The sequence below is a fragment of the Pholis gunnellus genome, assembly GCF_910591455.1.
Source record: "Pholis gunnellus genome assembly, chromosome: 24".
In the NCBI taxonomy this organism is placed as follows: Eukaryota; Metazoa; Chordata; class Actinopteri; order Perciformes; family Pholidae; genus Pholis; species Pholis gunnellus.
Window position 1 is genome coordinate 1800039 of NC_136551.1, and position 23207 is coordinate 1823245.

The 23207-nt window shown below is 42.2% G+C and overlaps 2 protein-coding genes across 2 annotated transcripts; both read left to right on the forward strand.

Annotated features, from left to right (window-relative positions):
- Positions 1-2001: 2001 nt before the first annotated feature.
- On the forward strand, positions 2002-6543 carry eed (embryonic ectoderm development). Its single transcript, XM_079185899.1, has 12 exons — positions 2002-2138; positions 2853-3005; positions 3217-3309; positions 3389-3454; positions 3593-3718; positions 3835-3916; positions 4346-4437; positions 4521-4654; positions 4738-4843; positions 4957-5115; positions 5295-5368; positions 5478-6543. Exons 1-12 carry the CDS (start codon positions 2019-2021, stop codon positions 5602-5604), a joined length of 1332 nt encoding a protein of 443 aa, XP_079042025.1. The 5' UTR covers positions 2002-2018; the 3' UTR covers positions 5605-6543.
- A 336-nt stretch (positions 6544-6879) lies between these two features.
- atp7b (ATPase copper transporting beta) lies at positions 6880-19078 on the forward strand (the record flags this gene model as incomplete). The annotated part of the gene is made up of 21 exons (XM_079185582.1): positions 6880-7041; positions 9794-10556; positions 12078-12311; positions 12386-12549; positions 12632-12793; positions 12881-12975; positions 13262-13445; positions 13810-14043; positions 14251-14342; positions 14435-14562; positions 14904-15058; positions 15169-15303; positions 15400-15594; positions 15854-16036; positions 16133-16316; positions 17283-17423; positions 17516-17658; positions 17731-17934; positions 18009-18126; positions 18275-18377; positions 18458-19078. 21 exons carry the CDS (start codon positions 6880-6882, stop codon positions 18687-18689), a joined length of 4011 nt encoding a protein of 1336 aa, XP_079041708.1. The 3' UTR covers positions 18690-19078.
- Positions 19079-23207: the final 4129 nt, after the last annotated feature.

The window sequence follows — 23207 nt, forward strand, 5'->3', positions numbered from 1 at the left end:
TGTTTTTATGTGTTCTTTAGCCTGCATTCGGTTTGGTTAAATGCCCTGCACACACAGGTGATTTATTTTGTGCGCTTGCACAAAGTCTGTGAGGGTTTAGTTTTGTCCTCGAGTGTTGGAGGGCTCTCTGGCAGACATTTATGAACCCTTTCTGTAAATCAGCATTAGATGCATACTTTGTCCAAGGAAATTACCCACAAATCATTGCAATGTGACATTAAACACGGGGTAACCAGTGGAAGCATTGAGATATAAAAGACAGTAAACAAAGAAGAGGATTAAAGATGGAACAAAAAATACCACATGAAATCAGAGGATATTTATTTATTCATCAAGTATTGAATTTTGTCATTGAAGCTGTTTTGAGAAAAAGGAGTAAATAGATTATTTGAAATTGCCTCTCTTGTGAGGAAAGAACCTGGAAGATGTTCAAATTAGGGATTTAAAAGTATTTATTAAATACCCACAATTGTACATGTTTTTGGGCATTTTGGGATTGGGCTTAAGATTACTTTGATATACACTTGCAGACTTTGTATCGCTGTAGCTAACGTTACCTAATTAATTACAAGTTCGTCTTTGGTTTGAACACAATGCTGATTGGATTAACCAGCGGCCACAATGTTGTATGTATGATTTAATTTTAAATTTACAGTTTTATTGCTATCGTCAATAATCAAGAGTATACACTGCCTTCTGGTGGTCAAAATGCGTAATTACATGTTGTATGCTTTTATTTTTGATCGATTTAGTCGAAAGTATTGATTGTGTATAATTTTCTAACTTGATAACATGTAGTTGTAGACTTTGGCCACTAGAGGGCGTTAAAACTCATGCTCTAAATCCAGTATTACTTTGATATACACTTGCTAACTTTGCATCGCTGTAGCTAACGTTGGCTAATCAAATACAAGCTCATCTTTAGTTTGAACACAATACTGATTGTATTACCCAGCGGTCATACTGTTGTATGTATCATTTAATTATACATTTACAGACTGCAGTGACAGTTTTATCACTATCGTCAATAATCATGCGTATACACTGCCCTCTTGTGGTCAAAACTTGCAATTACATATTGTATGCTTTTATTTTGAATGATTTAGCCGGAAGTATTTATTGTATGTCATTTTTCTAGCTTGTTAACAACATTGCTGTAGTTACTGACTTTGGCCACCAGAGGGCATTAAAACTCATACTCTAAATCTAGTATTACTTTGATATACACTTGCTAACTTTGCATCGCTGTAGCTAACGTTAGCTAATCAAATACAAGCTCATCTTTAGTTTGAACACAATACTGATTATATTACCCAGCGGTCATACTGTTGTATGTATCATTTAATTATATATTTACAGACTGCAGTGACAGTTTTATCACTATCGTCAATAAGCATGCGTATACACTGCCATCTTGTGGTCAGAACATGTAATTACATATTGTATGCTTTTATTTTGAATGATTCAGCCGGAAGTATTTATTGTATGTCATTTTTCTAGCTTGATAACAACATTGCGGTAGTTACTAACTTTGGCCACCAGAGGGCGTTAAAACTCATACTCTAAATCTAGTATTACTTTGATATACACTTGCTAACTTTGCATCGCTGTAGCTAACGTTAGCTAATCAAATACAAGCTCATCTTTAGTTTGAACACAATACTGATTGTATTACCCAGCGGTCATAATGTTGTATGTATCATTTAATTATATATTTACAGACTGCAGTGACAGTTTTATCACTATCGTCAATAATCATGCGTATACACTGCCCTCTTCTGGTCAAAACTTGTAATTACATATTGTATGCTTTTATTTTGAATGATTCAGCCGGAAGTATTTATTGTATGTCATTTTTCTAGCTGGATAACAACATTGCTGTAGTTACTGCCTTTGGCCACCAGAGGGCGTTAAAACTCATACTCTAAATCTAATATTTCTTTGATATAAGATTGTCAAACTACCATACCCAGCAGCCCTTGCGGCAGCGGAGCGGAAAAGGTGGAGTTTGATCCAAAATGAGGGAAAATAAGAACATGTCCGAGTCCCCCTCTCAAGCGGGAAAAGAAATACCTGCGAAAAAACAAAAACTAAGCAGTGACGAGAACAGTAACCCGGATTTATCCGGAGACGAGAATGTAAGCAGTTAAAATGTGTAAAATGTGTTAAAATGACCCATAAACCGCCTCAAGCGAGTTAGCATCGTGCTAAAGTAGCCGTGGCTAGCTAGCATCTTTGTTCATCTGTACCGGCTAGATGTGATTAAGCTGTGATGATTACAGCCGTTAACCACTTAGGTCTGTCCACACGACCGAAGACACAGTTAGCTTCGTTGTTGTGTACTTGTTGTGTACTTATACACGTTGTTTTTAATGCTCAGACTAGTCATTCCATCCAATGCTAGCGCTAGCAGTAGCCTCTACTGTTGGTAAATCACGTGACAATGTTGACCTGAGGTAGCTTCTGAATTAAGGGTTGTGAGATGATGAAAAGTAACTTGAGTCAATGTCAGCCATGTTGGACTCATGCATACATGATTTAGCTCCTGTCAGCAGGTTTAAACCTAAGAAATGTGTTTATATTCATGTAATTGTTGAAGAAGTACAGCTCGCTACAGTGATGCAGGTTATTGTACACCTTAATGTACAATATGACATTCACTGTGGTCGCTGATGCTTGTCACGTGTTGGACTACTAACCTCTTCAGTCCTGATAAGAGAGAAGTATTAAAGGATAAATGTTGGTTATTGTTCCTGTGTCCACTGACATGGCGATCAACAGAGACTTGACATTCCTGCAGGATAAATACAACACATGTGTACCCACCACCTGTGTCTCTGTGCATCCTGCAGGATGATGCTGTCAGTGTTGAGAGCGGGACCAACGCAGAGCGCCCAGACACACCCACCAACACTGCCAACGCCCCGGGCAGAAAGAGCTGGGGCAAGGGCAAGTGGAAGTCCAAGAAATGCAAATATTCGTTTAAATGTGTCAACAGCCTGAGGGTGAGTACGGACGGAGTTCTTCTACCAATACTTTTGTGAAAGCTGTCGTATGTGTACATGGTGTTCATGTCCTTTCCTGTCCATCCGAAGTGTATTTAAACCTCTTGCATACAGCTCCATGTGAATTAATGCAGCCTTGTGTCAGGTGACCTGTGTTCATTTCACCCTCTGAATTTCGTGAATGATGACGTCACGATCACGATTTCCACAGGAGGACCACGGCCAGCCGCTGTTTGGTGTCCAGTTCAACTGGCACAGCAAGGAGGGAGACCCGCTGGTGTTTGCCACCGTCGGGAGTAACCGAGTCAGTGGTGATGAGGGATTCGTTTAGTCCATTGGTTGTCTTGGTCTATTCGTGACTAATGCTGTCTTCTCTTCACCAGGTAACTCTGTATGAATGTCACTCTCAGGGAGAAGTGAGACTCTTGCAGTCTTATGTCGACGCCGACGTATCCTTAAACTTTTCTAACTTCCTCATTGTCATCCCGTCACTCGGACATGTTTTAAATCCAACCATTTGATGTGAGATGCGAGTCTCTGCAGGAACTTCTAGTTCGCGTTTTAATTCCTTGACTGAATGTGTGAAGGCCGAGGAGAACTTCTACACGTGCGCTTGGACCTACGACACCAACACGAGTCATCCTCTGCTGGCTGTCGCCGGGTCCCGCGGCATCATCCGGGTGATCAACCACATCTCGATGCAATGTATCAAGGTGAAGATAAATAACACGACTCTACAGTTTCAGTTCAGGTGGTTCCGATCAGACTGTTGTTCAGTATTTATCTGAATCGTGTCTGGACTTTGAACCGTTCTTGTGTTTAAATGCAGCATTATGTCGGTCACGGAAACGCCATCAATGAGCTCAAGTTTCACCCGAGGGACCCAAATCTCCTCCTGTCTGTCAGCAAAGGTAAAAAACCTTCAATCATTCTATTAACGTCATTAAACTCTCACACAGAAAAGCCAGGAAGAGGACAGTGGGAATGCAACTTCAGTTAACGTGAGTTAACGGCCCAATATTCAACATCATCTTTATCTTTATTGACTCTGTGATTCGTTACCTTCTTTATGTCACGAGTCTATAAAGTCTTTATGTCGACAGTTCTTGTTTTTTATTACCGTGTGATTGTCACACGGCTCACCTGATGAGGCTCGTGTGGAGTTTAATCATTTATTTAATCAGGTGAACGTTGACGGAGCACATTTCATGTTGTTCCCGTCACAGCCTGCTTTTCGGTTGTTAAATCATTTGACTCCCGCATGAAGAAGCCGGTGATAAACTGTCAAACGAGCATTAAATATTCTTCGCTTTCAACAAAGTCGTGACTTGTTCCCTCAGATCACGCCCTCCGTCTGTGGAACATACAGACGGACACGTTAGTGGCGATATTTGGAGGTGTGGAAGGTCATCGGGATGAAGTCCTGAGTGCTGTGAGTGTTCACTTCAATCAGAAGAACAATAAACTCAAAACTATACCTGCGTGTGAATATCTATTTTTGATATCCCGCTGCAGGATTTTGATCTTCTGGGTGAGAAGATCATGTCGTGTGGGATGGACCACTCCTTAAAGCTTTGGAGAATCAACTCGGAGAGGATGCAGAAAGCCATCCGTGGGTCTTATGAGTACAATCCCTCCAAGACCAACAGGTAAAATAATAACGCAGCACGTCAGTGTGTGTGTGGGCCGTCAAACCGTCACTTTTCGACATCTCGTGTTTTGTGTCCTTCAGGCCTTTCGTCTCGCAGAAAATCCACTTCCCCGACTTCTCCACCCGAGACATCCACAGAAACTATGTGGACTGTGTGCGGTGGCTCGGGGATCTTATTCTCTCCAAGGCAAGTCTGAATCGCTCTCTTTGATATCGTACGTTGTTGTGAACAGGCACACGAGCTGCTATATGTAGCTGTCACCGTAGAGTCGGTCTAACGTGCTCCCTGTCTCGCCGCAGTCCTGTGAAAACGCCATCGTCTGCTGGAAACCAGGGAAGATTGAGGAAGGCCTCGACCACATGAAGCCAAGCGAGTCAAACGTGACGATTCTGGGACGCTTCGACTACAGCCAGTGTGACATTTGGTACATGCGCTTCTCCATGGACTTCTGGCAGAAGGTGGAGTCATTTATTGTTCATTCATAGCTGCACATGTGGTCATTCTACCTTTGAGTGGTACGATCTCTGATGTTAGTGATTTGACCCGAACGTCGTCTGATTGGTGGACTCTAGAGGTGCGGCTTAGATCTCTTTGTGCTGTTGCTGATCTTTTGTCTCCTGTGATGCTGATCTTTCAGATGCTGGCTCTGGGAAACCAGGTGGGGAAGCTTTACGTGTGGGACCTTGAAGTGGAAGACCCACACAAAGCAAAGTAAGACACTGACAATCATCCATGTAAAAGTCATTATACGGTGGAGAACAGTGTCTTATTTTGTAGGATTTGTGTGAGATGTATGAACATGTTTATCTCCGTCCTCCAGGTGCACCACGCTGACGCTCCCCAAATGCACATCGGCCATCCGGCAAACCAGCTTCAGCCGCGACAGCAGCATTCTGATAGCCGTGTGTGACGACGCGTCGATCTGGCGCTGGGATCGACAGCGCTGAGCAGTTTCACCTGAAGAAGAAGAACTTTTGGTTCCATCCTGTCGCCCCGTTGTTCAGATTTACACTGCAACAAATGTCTGTTTGAACATTTAATCTTAACGTGGGGTCTAAAAAAATACAGCATTTCCTTTAAAACAACAGAGAAGTGAGCAAAGGTGCCGATGCAAGATGAGGTGATTCCTTTTGTTTTTACGATGAGCTTGATGTCTGATCAAGGAACTGTTTCTGTCCAACAAAACATCCGTGGGATTCTTCCTTTAATGAGCCGCAACACTGAAGAACAAAAAGATAGACGTAGTTCCCGATCATAGAAGAGTATTTAGGTGAATTAAGATTTAAATGTCGAGCTATAACAGCATGTCGGTGACGTGTTTAACTTCAGCCCCGTGTGTGCCTTCTAGATTTCTATGCAGTCTCATCCATCGACGGTTAATAACAGACGAGTGGAATCATCTCAACCAACTGCATTTGTTTTAGGGAAAATAAGCTTTTAATTAAGAGACAACCGATAAAATGACCAAAGATGGATTTTCTTTGCAGTGGGCCACATCTGACGTTCATTAGTTCACACAAAAGAAATGAAGAGTTGTTCTTTGTTGTCTACGTTCCTTTGTTTGCGTTGATGACCTCCCCCCCCCTCCCTCCCTCACACACACACACACTGACTGGAGGCTTCGAGAACACTCAATAAAATGTATTTTATAAATATATATACTCAAGAGTCTGTTTGTATTGATCGTGGACACTTTCATTTGGCTACAAATCTGATGAAATTGTGTTTTAAGGCAGCATTAGTGGTATTTTGCATTTATGTAATTTGGCTTTTATTTTGAAATTACAACCTAATCCCGCTATAATGCAGAGTCTGGGTTATTTTGCCTTCATGCACTGCTTGTACTTACATTTATTTGGACTTGAATAAAATTATTTTTCTACAGATACATTGGTTTGTTTCTGTACCCAACTTTCTCCTCAAAGAACTACAAAAGTTCTCAAATTGTAGTTTAATGCAGGTATGCGCGTAAATAAGTCCTTCTCTCTGCACGTTCTGCAGAAGTCATGTGATTGGAGGCTTTGTCTACACTTTTCTGAATCACAAACCTCCTAAAAAAAAAAAAACTTTGAACTTCAAAAGCATGACGTTTCCCCGGAGTGCGCACCGGCGCTGCGCTCCTCTCCTCCAGGAACAGACCGGAGCGCTTGGCACACTGCGGACTTTTGCCCCCCGACTGTGATAGGTGAAGATAAGCCAACAGGCATTAAAGCAGCGCAAACATGTTTTCACCAAAGTTGCCTAAAAAGCCGTCCAAGTATGTCTCCAAGTCGTCGCGCGGCGCGGTGGATCAGATCTCTATGGTCGACTGTGGCTGTAAGCCGGACTGCACCTGTAGCGTCCACTCGGCCGGCAGCAGGAGACACTGCGCGCCCGAGTCCAAGGTAGGCCTCCGGGGAGCATGTGGTCCATCTGCGGCAGAAGTTTCACTTCACTTTAGAAGTTGTGTTGGTACAGACCCACATGTGTTTGGGTTCAGTTTCATTTGGCACATCAGGTCAGAACCAGTGGAGATCTTTAGGTGAGTTTCTGTTGTGCAGAAGCGCAGAGCTGCAATCATTACAGAAGTGGAAAGTAGAAGCACAAATGTATACTTCTACAATTAGAGGTAAATATGTATCCCACAGCTTTGGCTAGAAATTACTTTGAAAATTGTGTTTTTACTGTAAAAAATGTTCATTCATTTATACAATACGATGCATTTTTGTCGATTGAACCTGTTAAATGCATCAAGTATTACTCCAGTAAAGCTGTGTAACATGGACCACGTCCTGTATTATGATGCATTAGTGCTTTTGATACTTAAAGTATACTTTGCCAATATTTATTTAGGCTGTAAGTGCACATTTTGAGTGCAAGACATTTACTTGTAAAGTATTTATATATTGCAGTATTGCTAATTTTACTTTACTTTTTACTTTTTACTTTTACTTTTACTTTAAGGAATAAGTTCTTCAGGAATGGTTGATTAATCGATGGACAGAACAAAGAGTACAATGTTTTTCTCTAAAATGTGACAGTAGCATAAAGTGGAAATACTACCAAGTACCTCAACATCTTACTTCAGTTCCACGACTGGAAAACATGCAGTATATTTTATATATACTTGTATTTCTCTTGGTGAGACACTGCTCACATTTAACCGGTTACAAACCCTCATTATGTGTCGCATCATTTGATTTCTGTTGCAGCGATCGTGCGTCTGACAAACGTTTGATTGCCGGGAGGTGAAGGAAGTTTGTGATTATGTGTCATCTGTAACATGCAGCTCATGTGTCCCTGCAGGTTGAATGCTGTTATTGTCTGCGCTTTGGACAAAAGCCAAATGACTCATGCAAGTCATTGTGTCCCAGACTGGTTTAGGATGACTCTGTGAAAGTGTCGAGGGAAATCAATCATACACGATTGTTACATTAACACAGTGACATTGTTTTGTTCATGACACAAATATCCAAACAAGATGTGTGTCCACCACCTAAGAACAAGAACTCTATTTAGTCCAGCAGTCAAAACTCACTCAGTCCACTTTTACACCAAATCAAACAAACGATCCTAAATTATAGTGAACACACATAAACTGTCTCATTTTAGTCCAAATTATGATTTTTCGTTGTCTGAGAACTTTATCGTAATCGAAGCAAAACGGTGGTGAATTATTGAAAACAAACAATAAATCTTAGTTTTGTAAATACATCCCAACGATCATTTTAAAGTAAAGAGAAGGCTTTCTATTCTAATCGATAGAAAGTTACTGCAATAATATTAGAAGTATTAGCAGATTGATTTGACTGGTGCTTCAGCTGTCCAATCATTAACACCTGGGTAGTTTTCTTCCTCATTAATAACATGTCAGATCATATTTATATACAGTTGTCAAACAGGCCTGTAGCTTCATGAGTTCCTGTTTCCTCTCATGTCTACAAGATAAACCATGAAATACAGCGGGGTCACTGGGACACAGTTTACTCTGTGACGCTGTTTCTGGGAATTGTTTGTCGTGATTCGCTGTCTGTGTGTGAGGTATTGAACTTTGAACAGGTGAAAGCACCAGAAGTCAACATGCCACTGTTTGTCTTAGTCATTATTAGGCAGATCTGTAGTCACTGTGGTGGATCTCGTGTTTTGCGATAGACGATTAAAGTGATTTGTCATTCTCATAAGGCTCTGGCCTCCTAAGGATTGTGGGTCTGAGGCTCATCTGGGGTGCAGCAGAAGTGTGCATGACTTTGCAGACATCCTCTACTAGAAGGCTTTAGAAGTGTGCAGAGGTTTACAACCATCCTTTTCTCCCCCCATGTGGCCTTTGGTTACATCAACTTGTACTTAAGTACCAACTTACAGGTTTTTAACGTGGGTCACTGTGGTTTTAAGATGCATTCCAAATTAAAGTAAAGTAATCAAGAATTGACTTCTAAAGGGTCATTTACACATCTGATAAAGAAGCATTTATCATGGAAAATGTAAGCAGCATGAAAGTAAAGTAGAGCTCCATGTTGTAGACTTAGTGCTTCAGTTCTGTGAGGGGCCTGTTGCCTTTAAGAAGAGTCACGTTGGGAGATTATGTGAAGGACCAGTCATGTGGATTTTAGCCCCAAACCAGCAATGCTGGACTTTTCTTCCCGTTGGACCCCCATTTTAGCTGACAGCCTATTGAGAGGGTGAAAGCGTCAAGTGTTATTTGTACCATTTAAATGTACCACCTAATCCTTCTCTAGTTAAACTCCTGCAGTACATTATGTAGCAACCAGGTCTGTGTTTTAACAAAGAGATGGCCTCGCTGTGTTTATTCACAGGGAGATTAAACTCTGCATGTGGAAAACCGATGTTTTACCCACGAAGCTTAACTCTCATATCACAGACACATACACTCACAATGCAAAATATTTTTTCCTGATTTCATTATTTCCAGGAATGCATTCATTCGTATGTAAAAGTTGCAAAGAATACAAGCATAGAATGGAAGAAAGCAACTGTATAGGCTGACACATATGATGCTGCATTCATTATTTTTACAATAGTTAGTTTTTATGATTCTTGCACAAGATACCCCCCTCACCATCTCCAAAAGACATATTCATACAGTCCCTGAGCTCATAGAAGTGAAGCGTACTGACTTTATTTCTCTCATCTGTCCAGGAGAATGGCCTCGACATCGAGAAACAAGGCCTTGACAACTTGGCCTACGAGTATGGGAGTCAGAGCGAGCTCTGCCCTCCACCCAAAACGGCCTCCGGAGCTACTTTTAAACTCCTGGGACTCGGCCCCGAGCACCAGAACCAGGCCATCGAGAGCAGAATCTGCAGCCTGAATGGAGTTCTCGCCGTCAGCTTGTCTTTACCCAGCAGCTTGGCCAAAGTGGACTATGATGCCTCAGTTATCACAACCAAAGAGATCGCCCTGGACCTCCAGAGGCTGGGACTCAACGTGGAGTCAGCGGCGCGGATCAGGGTGGATGGCATGCACTGCCAGTCCTGTGTGCAGTCCATTGAGGGACAGATTGGTCCTCTGCCTGGGGTGTCACATATTCAGGTGTCCCTTCAGGACGCTGCAGCGCTGATTGTGTATCAACCTCATCTAGTGACCCAACAGGAGCTGAGAGACAGCATCGAGGATATGGGTTTTGGTGCCTCTTTATCAGCCGATGATCCATCTGGATCTGATATAAGCTACTGGCAGAGGGACGTATTGAACTCGACTGTAACCGTTTGGATTGTAGGGATGACTTGCAACTCTTGCGTGCGGTCCATAGAAGGGAGGATCTCTCAGATGACAGGAGTGCAGTCCATCGCGGTGTCACTGAAGGAGGAAAAGGGAACGGTGAACTTTGACCCCAGTCTGACGGCGCCGGAGCAGCTCAGGGCAGCTATCGAGGACATGGGCTTTGACGCATCGCTTGAAGGTTGGCAGAGATGTTTAAATTGTGGGTTAATCTCAATCAAACAGAAATGATTTTAGTATGAGTGCAGAGGTTTTATTTTGAAAAGAAACATGACAATGGGTGTCTCCATGGAACTCTTTATGGAAAACCAGCATTGTTTTATATTTCAGAGGCTGGAAATGTTAATTATTTAGAGTTTTTCCACTTTAAAAATGTCTCAAACAAATAATCTGTTATCAAATAGATAATCCTTCAAGTCCTAGAGGTCCAATATCCAATCTTCACAGTGTCACCTGTGGATTAAGTGGATGATATTTAAGTTCTCAAATCTCCAGATTTGTGTCCACAAACAACTATTTTTGTTTCAGAAAAGAGACACATCACGTTTGTCGTGTAAACAAGTCTGAAGAGGAATAGTTGGACATTTTGGTAAATGCTCTCATTCTCTGTCTTGCAGACGGTAAGATGAGAACAATGGTACCACAGTTAACTATGAAGCTACAACCATGAGACCGTTTATTAAACTGTTTAACGACAGATGATTGCATTGAACTGGTTTTACAGCTCAAGGCAGAAAAAATTTCGACATTCAAGTTATGATCCCCCCCATGAATTCTTGTGCATGATATGTTAAGATGCATTCAGGAAAACTACGTTATTTATATCCCCTGGTTATGAGCAGAAAGACTTTGATTAAATTCTTTCCTGCACACCTCAACTCAGTTTCCTCTGCTTACCGTGGAAACCAGACAAAGTATGCTTGAGTGCGACATTGAGGGCTCTTACGCCGGCCGGTGCTTTCTTGCTGGATTTAATGACAGAAACAGCTTGCCAAGACGTGGAATTAACTCAGAAAGCAGATTAAGAGCAGATTCTTTCATGTATCGTTTGCATTTTCGGCCGTCAAGCTCGACCTGTGTTTAGGTTTTAATCTCTAAATCAGTGAGAAGCATAATTCACACTGTAGCATAAAAGTTATGTTTTACATCTTGGTCGATTTGTATTGCTTTGCTGATATAAATGGAAGCAGAATATGTGTTTTATATATGTTATGTGCAAGAGCATGGATGTTAACTCCTGATAGCTTGAAGTTCATAACATTTGAAAGAGTTTTTATACAACACGTTGTAATGTAAAAGACTGTCAGAAAATTATTATTTTATTGCTTTTTAATGTAAAATCTTAATCAGAAAAGTAACAAGTAACTACAGCTGTTGAATAAATGTTAGGGCAAGGAAATAGATTGTTTTATTCTAATTTTAGGAAAGGAACACACCTCCGTATGCATAACAGCTGAGTAAAAAGGGTTACCTTTTTGCATTTACATTCATCACAATAGTATTTGGAAATACTCAAGAAAAGTTCCTCAAAACTGTACTTAAGTACTTGAGTAAATGTACATAGTTAGGTTCCACTATTAAAATGGGAGAAACTGCAGTGTTTATCCTGTTTATAGTTTGTCACTATATTTAAGGATACTGACACACTACTAATCTACCTTTAAGCATCCTTCTGCCTCTGACTTTGTTCCTCCTTCTACAGAACCTGCATCTGCAAAGACCTTCCAGCCTCATGTAAACTCCAGGCCTGTTAGCTCTGGACTTTCTGACCTCTCTGACTTGCAACCGCCCAATAAAGCGGGAGTCAGCAATGGCACCGGATCACAGGCGGCCCCTGGAAGCCAGATTAAAGCACAAAAATGCTTCATTTGCGTGACGGGAATGACGTGTGCCTCCTGTGTGGCCAACATTGAGAAGAACCTGCACAAACACAAAGGTAAAGCAAGCTCAGGTGTTGTTATAAAGTGTGTGTTTCAGTTCACGCGTGTGATGTTCGGCTTTGACTTCCAGGAATCATCACGGTGTTGGTGTCACTCATGGCTGGAAAGGCGGAGGTGAAGTATGATTCAGAAGTCCTGGACGCTGCTGCTGTAACTCAGCTCATAGAAGACTTAGGCTTTGGTGCCAAGCTGATAGAGGACAATGCAGTAACACACGGGAAGCTGGACCTCACTGTGAGTCAACTGAGAAGAATAAAACACATTTACTGGTTGAAGATAATACTCGTTATTTAATCCCACCATTCTTCACTCGCAGATAACAGGCATGACATGTGCGTCATGTGTGCACAACATTGAGTCCAAGCTCACCTCCACCAAAGGGATCCTTGAGGCCTCCGTCGCCCTTGCAACCAAGAAAGCCCAGATCCAGTTTGACCCAGAAGTGCTGGGAGCTCGAGATATAATCAAGACCATTCAGGTGTTGATCACGTTCCTTTTTTTAACCCCCTCCCCTGTAAAGCAGTGATTTTACAGAATAACCTGGTTTATATGTCTGGTTATCTAGAGTCTTGGATTCGAGGCCAGTCTGGTGAAGGCGAGCTTCAGAAACAACCTCGATCACACCGAAGAAATTCGACAGCAAGTATCTGTTTTTAAAATGTCGTCATTTAGAGAAAAAGTCTTTTCTTAGAACATCATCTTTAAGGCCTTCAGGCATAAAAAAAAAAGTATATATTCCGTCTGTTTATAGGCATTTTAATTACTGTAAAATCTTAATTAAACCTTGATTAAATATGTGCAAATTACATCAGAAACGTGTCCTGCATGAGGCAGACTATATGAAGATAATTCAGAAATTGCAGTGACCCACATCAGAAACCTGTCATATAACAAAATGGTGCAAAATCACCTCTCATGGGACTCAAATCCACGTTTATTTTTCCAGGTGGAAGAACTCCTTTCTTTTCAGCCTTGTTTTCGGCCTGCCCGTCATGGGCCTCATGATCTACATGATGGTGATGGACAGTCAGCACCAGGAACATGGAGGCTCCATGCCTGAGGAGCAGAACCTGCTGCCCGGCCTCTCCCTCCTCAACCTGGCCTTCTTCCTGCTCTGTACACCTGTGCAGGTAAGGGGACGTGTCTGGGGCTGGGACCCCTTTCAGGACTTTAGTTGTTCCTGTAATGGGATTGTTTCCTTTATGCATTAAAGTGTGAGGCCTTTAATCCAATATAAATGCATTCAAAGCGTATTCTTAAAATGTAGGTGTGCTGTAAGTGGAGCACTCCTTCCTTCTTTTCCTCGAAGGAATTTAAAGTAAATTCATACTTTAATGAACGTCTGGCTCACCAAACTGGTAAATAATCTGCCTACGACTTTTATGAATGAAAGTACCAAGTATTCCTTCTTTTCTTGTCCTTCAGCAAACGGAAGATTTTGTCTTGAGTTTGTTCTTTTAATCCAAACGCTAAATCTGTTTTTCTTCCCTGCAGATCTTTGGAGGCCGATACTTCTACGTCCAGGCTTATCGCGCGTTAAAACACCGCACAGCCAACATGGACGTGCTCATCGTGTTGGCCACCTCTATTGCCTACATCTACTCCTGCGTGGTCCTCTTTGTAGCCATGGCCGAGCGAGCCGGCCAGAGCCCCGTCACCTTTTTCGACACTCCACCCATGCTGTTTGTGTTCATCGCGCTGGGTCGATGGCTGGAGCACATTGCAAAAGTAAAAGAACATATTTTCCCTCAAAGTTTCTTTATGTCATTAGTATAACAAAAGGCTTATCTAAAGGTGCAATGTCTTTTATTTTGAAACTTCAATATTATTATGACATCTTGGAAAAACCCTGTTAGTTTGTGTAGTCTATGTTTTACAAGTGGTATTATTGGACCACATTTCCCATAAGCCCTTGCTCTGCCGTCTGACATTTAGAGTAAAACCTCAGAGGCGTTGGCCAAATTAATGTCACTTCAAGCCACTGATGCCACTGTGGTCACTTTGGGACGAGACCACTCCATCATCAGGTGAGACACAACGCATACCGAGAGCATTTTAAGTGTATCACTTTGAGAAACTAGAACTGAGATCTGTAACTGTCAGTGCGTTGATGCTTCAGTGAGGAGCAGGTGGTGGTGGAGCTGGTCCAGCGGGGCGACATCGTAAAAGTCGCTCCGGGAGGAAAGTTCCCCGTCGACGGGAGAGTGATTGAGGGAAACTCCATGGCAGATGAGTCCTTGATCACAGGTAGGAGGATGGGACTCCTGACTGGTGAATTTACAGCCTCTTGACAGATAATGCTGGAGGACGTATGAGTCTCTTGGAGAAATGTTCACAACTTTATTATTGTAAAATCAATTTACTTTATAGTAGAAGTTTTGCAGCAATACTACTTCTTTCGTTGTGATGTAAAAGCAGTAATTGCATATAAAATACTTAAAAATAGACTATTGTTAATGGATGCATTAGCTGGCACCATTTACCTCCAAGCCATTAACAAAGAAAACATTAGTTTGTCCTATTTGAGAAGAAGAACTCTTTGATTAAAACATTTATATTGTTTGCCTCTCTTCTTCTATGGTGGTAAGGGGAGCCGATGCCTGTCAGTAAGAAGGTGGGCAGCTTGGTGATTGCCGGCTCCATCAACGCTCACGGGGCTCTTCTGGTGGAGGCCACTCACGTCGGTGCTGACACAACTCTGTCTCAAATCGTTAAACTGGTGGAAGAGGCCCAAACCTCGAAGGTAAGACGCAGTTTGAACTTTATCTTTCATGCTGTTACACAAGGTGAAATGCTCTCACAACATGTTGTCCAATAGAAGTATTTCCTCTGTACTCTCTTGTGTGTTTTCAGGCCCCCATCCAGCAGTTTGCAGACAGGCTCAGCGGCTACTTCGTGCCCTTCATAGTTATTGTTTCTTTGCTGACACTGATCGCCTGGCTGGCAATCGGGTTTGTCAACTTTGACATTGTGAAGGAGAACTTCCCGGTAGGTGCGCACACATTTTGTTTTCACACGCAAACAAAAGCTGCTTTCATAAAAAACAATTGGCATCACTCCAATAACACATTCTTTTCCTCACAGGGTTACAACAAGAACATCTCCAAGGCGGAGGTTATCGTCCGCTTCGCCTTCCAGGCCTCCATCACCGTTCTGTCCATCGCCTGCCCCTGCGCTCTGGGGCTGGCAACCCCGACAGCTGTCATGGTGGGCACTGGGGTCGGAGCTCAGAACGGGATCCTCATTAAAGGAGGCGAGCCGCTGGAGATGGCCCACAAGGCAATGCTCTTTACATCCTTACATTTGATCAGATTGTATTTTGTGTATTATAAATGCATAGTTAATTTCTTATGCTCTATATTTACACGTGACTCATAGCAACCTGCTGTTTTCCAAACAAGACTTAATCTTCAAATATCTTTAATCTTTAATCTCTGAAGATCTGATTGATAACTGCTAAATAAGTAGAGTTATGTGACTTAATCGTGGAGTGTAGAGTTGGATTCATGACTGTGTCTTTGTGTTTCTGCTCCCTCAGATCAATGTGGTGATGTTTGACAAAACCGGTACGATTACCAACGGCGTGCCTCGGGTGACCCGTGTGCTGGTGTTGTGGGAAATGGCCCGCATGCCCCTGAGGAAGATCCTGGCGGTGGTCGGCACAGCGGAGGCCAGCAGCGAGCACCCGCTGGGCATGGCCGTCGCCAAACACTGCAAAAAGGTGACAGAGATGCTCTCCGTGTGTGTCAGTACTGTGTTTACTACAGCTTTAATAACGGTTCTAACAGTTGATAATCTGTCTGTGTGCTCGTAACAGGAGCTGGCCAGTGACTTGCTGGGCTACTGTCAGGACTTCCAGTCCGTGCCCGGTTGTGGGATCAGCTGCCGGGTTTCTAACGTGGAACATCTGCTGCAGCAGCCGAATGAAGAGCGCTTCCTGCTGCCGGGAGCCACCACCGACGAAAGCAGCCTGCTGTCTGCTGCCGAGACCACGTCTGCAGGTTGGATGGCTTTCAGTGTCTGAGGTTGCACTCACAATTATGGTGTTTGAAGAACAGCTTCACTTTTTGTGCAAGCTAAAATTGGTGCCGTTTGGAAAAACAAATACATACAAGGTCTTTAAAGTAGTCAGTTAAAGTTATTCAAGTGAAGATCCCCCTTCTTATCATCATAAACAACACCATGGACCAGGCTGGTAAGATCAAATGTTTAGAGTACGGTGCTATTAATGCAAAGGTCACGGGTTCAATTCCCATACCGGTCAGTTCTAAGCATTTGCTGACTGTCCAGTAGTTCCCATTTAGGAAGGATTTGTCTCTAAATAATCTCCTTTAAACACAAGTTTCAAAAGCTCCAAATTAACATATTAAGTATATCTTAAGTGCTTTGTGGTTTTAGACTTAATTTTCATACACATTTTTAAAGATGTACACACCTATAACTATTAATTTAAGGCGTTCCTAAGGTTGAGCTTTTGGTTGCAGGGCTCTGAAATACTTTCATGTGAAAATGAATCATATTTGAAGAGACTCTTGTTCAGTATTCATGTATTTAATAGGGTTACCTTAGATTGGGGGGGTTTAAGGATTTACAATTCATTAGATTTACCAAATAGCATGAAAATCATTCCTGAATTTACACCTTAATTAAAATGTTTTACCCCAAACCCCTTAAACCTTACTGATAATCTGTTAGAATACCTTAATATATTACAGTCCATTAATTTATCTGTTAATTATCCACTTAAAGGTGCATTATAATACCTTAATTTAGTCATCAATATCACTAGATGTTAAACCTATAAATCCTGCTTATAAATTAGTGATTCTTTTGGTTAAATACATCTCTAACGTAACTGAAATACAGACTGGTTGAACTTTAACTAAATGAGCCAAAACACATAAAAACACTGTGCGTCTTCTTTGCTTCAATGTTCACTTGTTAACTCACAGACTCTTTGCTTCCAGGTGAGCCTCTGTCTTACTCCGTCCTGATTGGGAACAGAGAGTGGATGAGGAGGAACGGCCACCACATCGGAGCAGACGTTGATGCCGCCATGTCCAGTCACGAAACGAAAGGACAGACTGCTATCCTGGTGGCTATAGATGGTGAGGATAAAAATGAAAAAACACTGACATTCACTTTCATCTCTTATCTCGCACCTCATGATGTGTTGTGTGTGTGTGTGTGTTCTCCGTAGGTGTGCTGTGTGCCATGTTAGCCATCGCAGACACGGTGAAGGCAGAGTCAGCGTTAGCGGTGCACACGCTCAACAGCATGGGCATCGAGGTGGTGATGATAACAGGAGATAACAGGCGCACTGCGAAAGCCATCGCTGCACAGGTAAAACACAGTTATAAAGGATTCTAAAAAATGAGTGTAAAATATGAAATCAAATGTTTTGTTTGATCACAGGTGGGGATCAAAAAGGTGTATGCGGAGGTGCTGCCTTCACATAAGGTGGCAAAAGTGCAGGAGCTGCAGGAACAAGGCCGGCGAGTGGCCATGGTGGGGGATGGCGTCAACGACTCGCCCGCCCTCGCTCGGGCCGACGTCGGCATCGCCATCGGCACAGGCACCGACGTGGCCATCGAGGCGGCCGACATCGTCCTGATTCGAGTAAGTGACACGTTGTGATTGACGGCCTTGTGCAGACATACAGTCCTTAAACTGAAGGTGTTCACACTCTGCAGAATAACCTGTTGGACGTGGTGGCCAGCATTGAGCTGTCCAAGAAGACGGTGCGGAGGATAAGGACCAACTTTGTCTTCGCCCTCATCTACAACCTGGTAGGAATACCCATCGCTGCAGGTGAGGACGGATGATACACCAGCAGCCAAAATATGACTCAGCATCCTCACTATCTGATCAAAGAAAAGAAGAAAGAATCAAAAAGCAGAAAATTAGTGTGCAGCTTCTTGGTGAGCTTTAACTGCTTGTTCTGCTCTGTTGGTTGCAGGTGTGTTCATGCCTGTTGGCCTGGTGCTCCAACCCTGGATGGGCTCTGGTGCGATGGCTGCCTCGTCCGTCTCAGTGGTTCTGTCGTCTTTACTGCTGAAAATGTGAGTTCATGTGAACATATAAGTTTACAGAAGAAGAATAGATGGCAGAGGTGAAGATAATAACCATCTGTTCCCTCCAGGTACAAGAAAACCTCGGTGGAGCTGTATGAGGCGCGAGCGCTGGGCCACATGAGGAGCCTTCGGTCGTCGCAGATCAGCACCCATGTGGGTCTGGACGACGAAGCTCGGGAGCAGCTGAGCCAAAGCGGCCCCGTCCCACCCGTCCAGGCACCGCCCATTAACTCTGCCCAGGAGCGGGACCGCTACTCCTTCCTGGATTACCAGACTGCAGAGGACCTCAATGTGTTGTAAAGGGAAGAAGGACTGAGATGTCACACATGGTTCTGGTTCTCATGTTAAGGAATTTGTAGTATTTCTATGTATTTATGTAAATAGAGAAGGCTAATTGTGCACAGAAACTCACCTTTAGCGCATGAACCTAAACCACTGTTATTGTTGGCTCTGAGGACACCGGTTTATAACAAAGAATCAAGCTGCTAACACTTAAATTGAGGCTTTTGCTGAAGCATTGTGTCATTTTCTGCATTTTTATTTTCTCACATAAATCAAACTTGCAATATGAAATGGGTTTGCTTGTGTGAACAACTGCACTTTTACGATATATACCTAAGTCAAAGTAAAGCCACGTGGATAAGACTGTCGGTGTGAGAGTCTCAGGTTATAAATAAGGCATGAGCCGATAGAGAAAAGTCAACACTTTCTACAGCGTGTGTTTGTGCCTGTTTTCATCCAGCTGCTCTGATTCTGTGTTTTGATTGTAAAAGTGTTTTAGGCTCTTATTCTTAAAAGCTACACACCTAAAGTGCTGCAGTTATTTAAAGATGTGAAGAAGAAGAAGTGGAGGGCAGACTTTCTGGACTTTTCTTGCCAATGTATTTTGAGCCTGGCCAAGGATAATTAATGGAGTAGATTAATCAAATGATTCATGGACCAGACAGAATAGTTTCACAATACATATATAGGTTTTACGGATATAAATATGACTTTTGCCTCACTCCCAGTTCATATGAAAGATCATTTTTCACAGCAGACATTTTGACATATGAAAGCAGGAAGCGCAGAGTATTATTAACAGTAATGAAGCGAATATCCAGTGTTAATGTTAATAATACCCGTGCTTTTCCTGCTCAGCCACGCCAAAATGTCCATTCATAATTCCTCTGTAACACTGACTGTAGACATTAGAAACTAATGTTCACACACACGTCACATTCAGGTAAGTGTTACGGGATCAATGTGCAATCCAAGCCATACAAACTGCTATTTCAGTTAATATTCGATGTATCTTTTTTTTGTTATTTTGTTGGTGTTTCCATAGACGTTTTGAAAACTTCAGTTCAGACTGACTAGAGGAGAATCCAGGGCCTTTGACCTCTTGTAGGGTCACTCACACGGAGCATCGTTAAGCTCTCCTGGTTGTCAGAGTCACATGAGTCCTGATGGGAACGGGTGCCTGGGCAGCGATGTGAGTGCAGCTTATTACACGGTAGATAAAGGCTGAGGTGTTCGAGCCTTGCAAGATGTGACAATCGTTTAAATGGGGATAATGGCGCTCAGAGTCCTCAGAGGCTTTCACGGTGTTGCGCTCCTTTGTGCGTACAAAAGGTGAAGAATCTAAAAAGAGAGTCTGAGGCAGAAGTTGCTCAGCTTCTGTTTAGTTCTGTGTTAGTTTGAAAAAAACACAGGGACGCAGAGTCGCAGATTAATCGGGGCGATGTGGGGTTGTGGATGGGGTCGGAGAGTAGAACAATGTTATTTTGGATGAAGAAGCCACAGCAAATCCTGTCTTGTCTTTCTATGATTGAGTACTTGTAGAAATCCAGTGGCGTCGATGACTGAGATTCTGTTGCTCTGTTCCTGTCATTTTTATTTGATTCATGAATGTGGATTTGCCTCACCAACTTTGAAGGGACAGCTTTTACTGATGTTTTACATTTAATCTAATCTGTACAAAATATTGACTGCAGTCTTTTTTCTCTGTATCTTGTGTGTGTCTGCAAACACAACTTGAGGTTGATAGGGTGTCAAAATGTATTTTACAGCAGTGTTATATGGGGGCACAGCACCCTGGGGAGTCCTTTGCTGACTCAGCTATGCATCTGTAGTTGTGCCGCCTGCATCTGAGCGCATCTTTACAAAAATACCCCCAGACAAACCCTCTGACAGACGACCAGAAGGTGTTAGCTTCATTTATTTATTTATTTGGGTTTGAGCATATCTAAGAGAGGGAGAAAACACATAGTTTTAATGTTCGGACGGGACCAATACATTTTAGTAAATAGGAGCTAAACAAAATGTAATTTATTAGGTTTTTTTGCAAATTGTATGGCTTTATACAACCTTAAATAAAAGCAGTTAATGCCCCAATTTAATCATTTTAGTTTTCAAAATTTCAAAAGGTTTCAAAAGACAAATGACATGACAAAGTGCAGAATTCATCTTTCCTTGTAACCTGGCTCTGCCTCATCTCTCACACAAACAAACACACTTCAAATGCTTTCATAACTTTTGAGAATTCATCTTGAACTGAGCGACCCTCTCTCAGCATGTTCATCCACCACCCCCCTGTGCAGCACCATGATAGCGAACGATTCTCTCCTCAATAAACCCAAACGGCATCTTCCTTCCATCTTAATTAGAAAGACCTCTCACCAGGAATCCCTCAACCTTTTTGTTGCAATGTGTCGTGACTACTTTTCTTTATTTGTGTCTGCACTTATTTGTCTTTTCCACAGAAACACTATGAGAATGTACCCTGAATTGAAACATATATGGAAAAGAACTGTGATGACAGATGACATACGTCTTCAAGAGTCTCATTAGCATGCGCTCCTTGTGCACTTTTGGAGAACAGACGGTTAACATGAGGCATAATGTGCTCCGTGAATATCTTACCAGCAGGAGTTTGTATTAATTATATATTCATTGCATGGTTTTGTTTCTCCACTTGTGTCACGCATGTGTTCTGTGTGTGTGTGTGTGTGTTTGTGACAAGATCTGAAATGTTTGAGACATAAGAGTCTCAGCTTTCCAGTCATATTCAATTTATGCAACTCCAAGACTGTTTAGGTGCCCCAGTATGCAGAAATCTTCAAATACACTTTCAGTTTGAAGCACCTGATCCAATCAAGGGAGACCCATGTGGTCTAATTGCAGCAGGTGTGAGAGAGCAGAGCTCCACATGGAAACACGACATCAGGCTGCTTACCTTTATGAACTTCTTAAAGGGAGTCACCTTAAGCAGGAAGTGATGAGAGTACTGACACAAATCATCTGTGTACCGGTTGGCTTTGACGTTTTAATTTACAGCATGTTAGTGAAAAAAGAAATGAAAACTGACTGAAGCTTAAAAGCTGATGTTGATGGTGAGCTTGTTTTCATTTTTTTGAAACTACTCTGTCATCGAGGTATTAGGGAAATTAACTTTCAAAGTGCACTCTTTACGGCTCATTTATTAAGTAGCTGGAATTCTTGCAGTGTCATGTAGCAACTACGTTCAACAGCTTTGAATATTCTCTGCTTAGAAAATATCACAAACAAGTTATCCCTAAATGAAACTATACTGAAAGGAGGAAAGAGAGTTAAAGGACATAAGGGCACCTCAGTATAATCTCATTCTCTGTCTCTCCTGCAGACGTTTGAACCTGTGATCAGTGATCCGTGAAGGTGCTGCGTCACGCATCAGCGCTGACCGATAAAGGTGTGTGTGTAGGTAGGTAGGTGTGTGTGGGGGGGGATGAATATTGTAAGAAGTCAATGTGACAGAGCCATTTGTTTTCTACAAACTGTAAGCTGGGAGAACATCTTCAAATGAATATCAAATGAAAACGCATTGCTTTCAATAGTAAGTTTAGTTTTACGTGACGTGTTGTCATTTATTTAAGTACTCCTCTACCTAATGTTTATTGTCCCACATTAGAAATAATGTTTCAGACTTCTCCACAGTGACATCTGTCCGGTCAGAACACATGTTCTAGTGTTGAAAAGACTTTTCACTCAGTGCACGGATGCACTGATTGTTGGTTATTTGCAGTTTCACATCGTGCTCACAGCTCTTGGTGGAGTTGGTGTATTTTGTGGACTTAGTTAGGCAGATTGAGTTGTATTATCATAGCTGTGCAAATGATTAGTAGATAATAATGTTTACATAGAAACATTTTTCCACCAGGCTGGAGCTTTCAACCATGAAGTCAGACGTCTTGTGCATTTGGCCACTTTGTCTCACAAAACAAACAGATTTTTTAAAATCCAAAAGTGTCATGGCTGAGAGAGCTCCGTACATTAGACACTAAATAATGACTGGACCTTGAAAAGAGCCCTGATCCTGACTGGCTTCAGACTGTAGAACTTAACATTCATTTGCCTCTTGATGTTTTCTGTTTCACTGAAGGTCATTGTTTATGTGTGGAGATATAGGATGGCCTTCATGTAATATGCAAACATGATAAATCTCCACAAAGGTCTCCTACCATAAATCAATGACACTGCATAGATTCCAGTTAATATACTGAATAATCCAACATTAATAAAACACTCTGCTGACTTCGAGGGATAGTACAGTAGAAGGGAGGATTCTCGTTGTTGTGGCTTCACAACAAACCATCGTTTGTGCACGTTTTGTCTTTGTTCATATTCTGGGTTTTGCTCCTTCAGCAATGCACCTGATTATTCAACAGCCCTGAGGAAATATAATCTGTGGCCAATTTGAGGAGCAAACAGCCTTTCATTCGGCATTACCACAGCCATGATTTTTGAAGTATCTCTCTAAGACCCAGTCTTGATTGTGTGCTGAAGTCAAGCTTGCGAGAG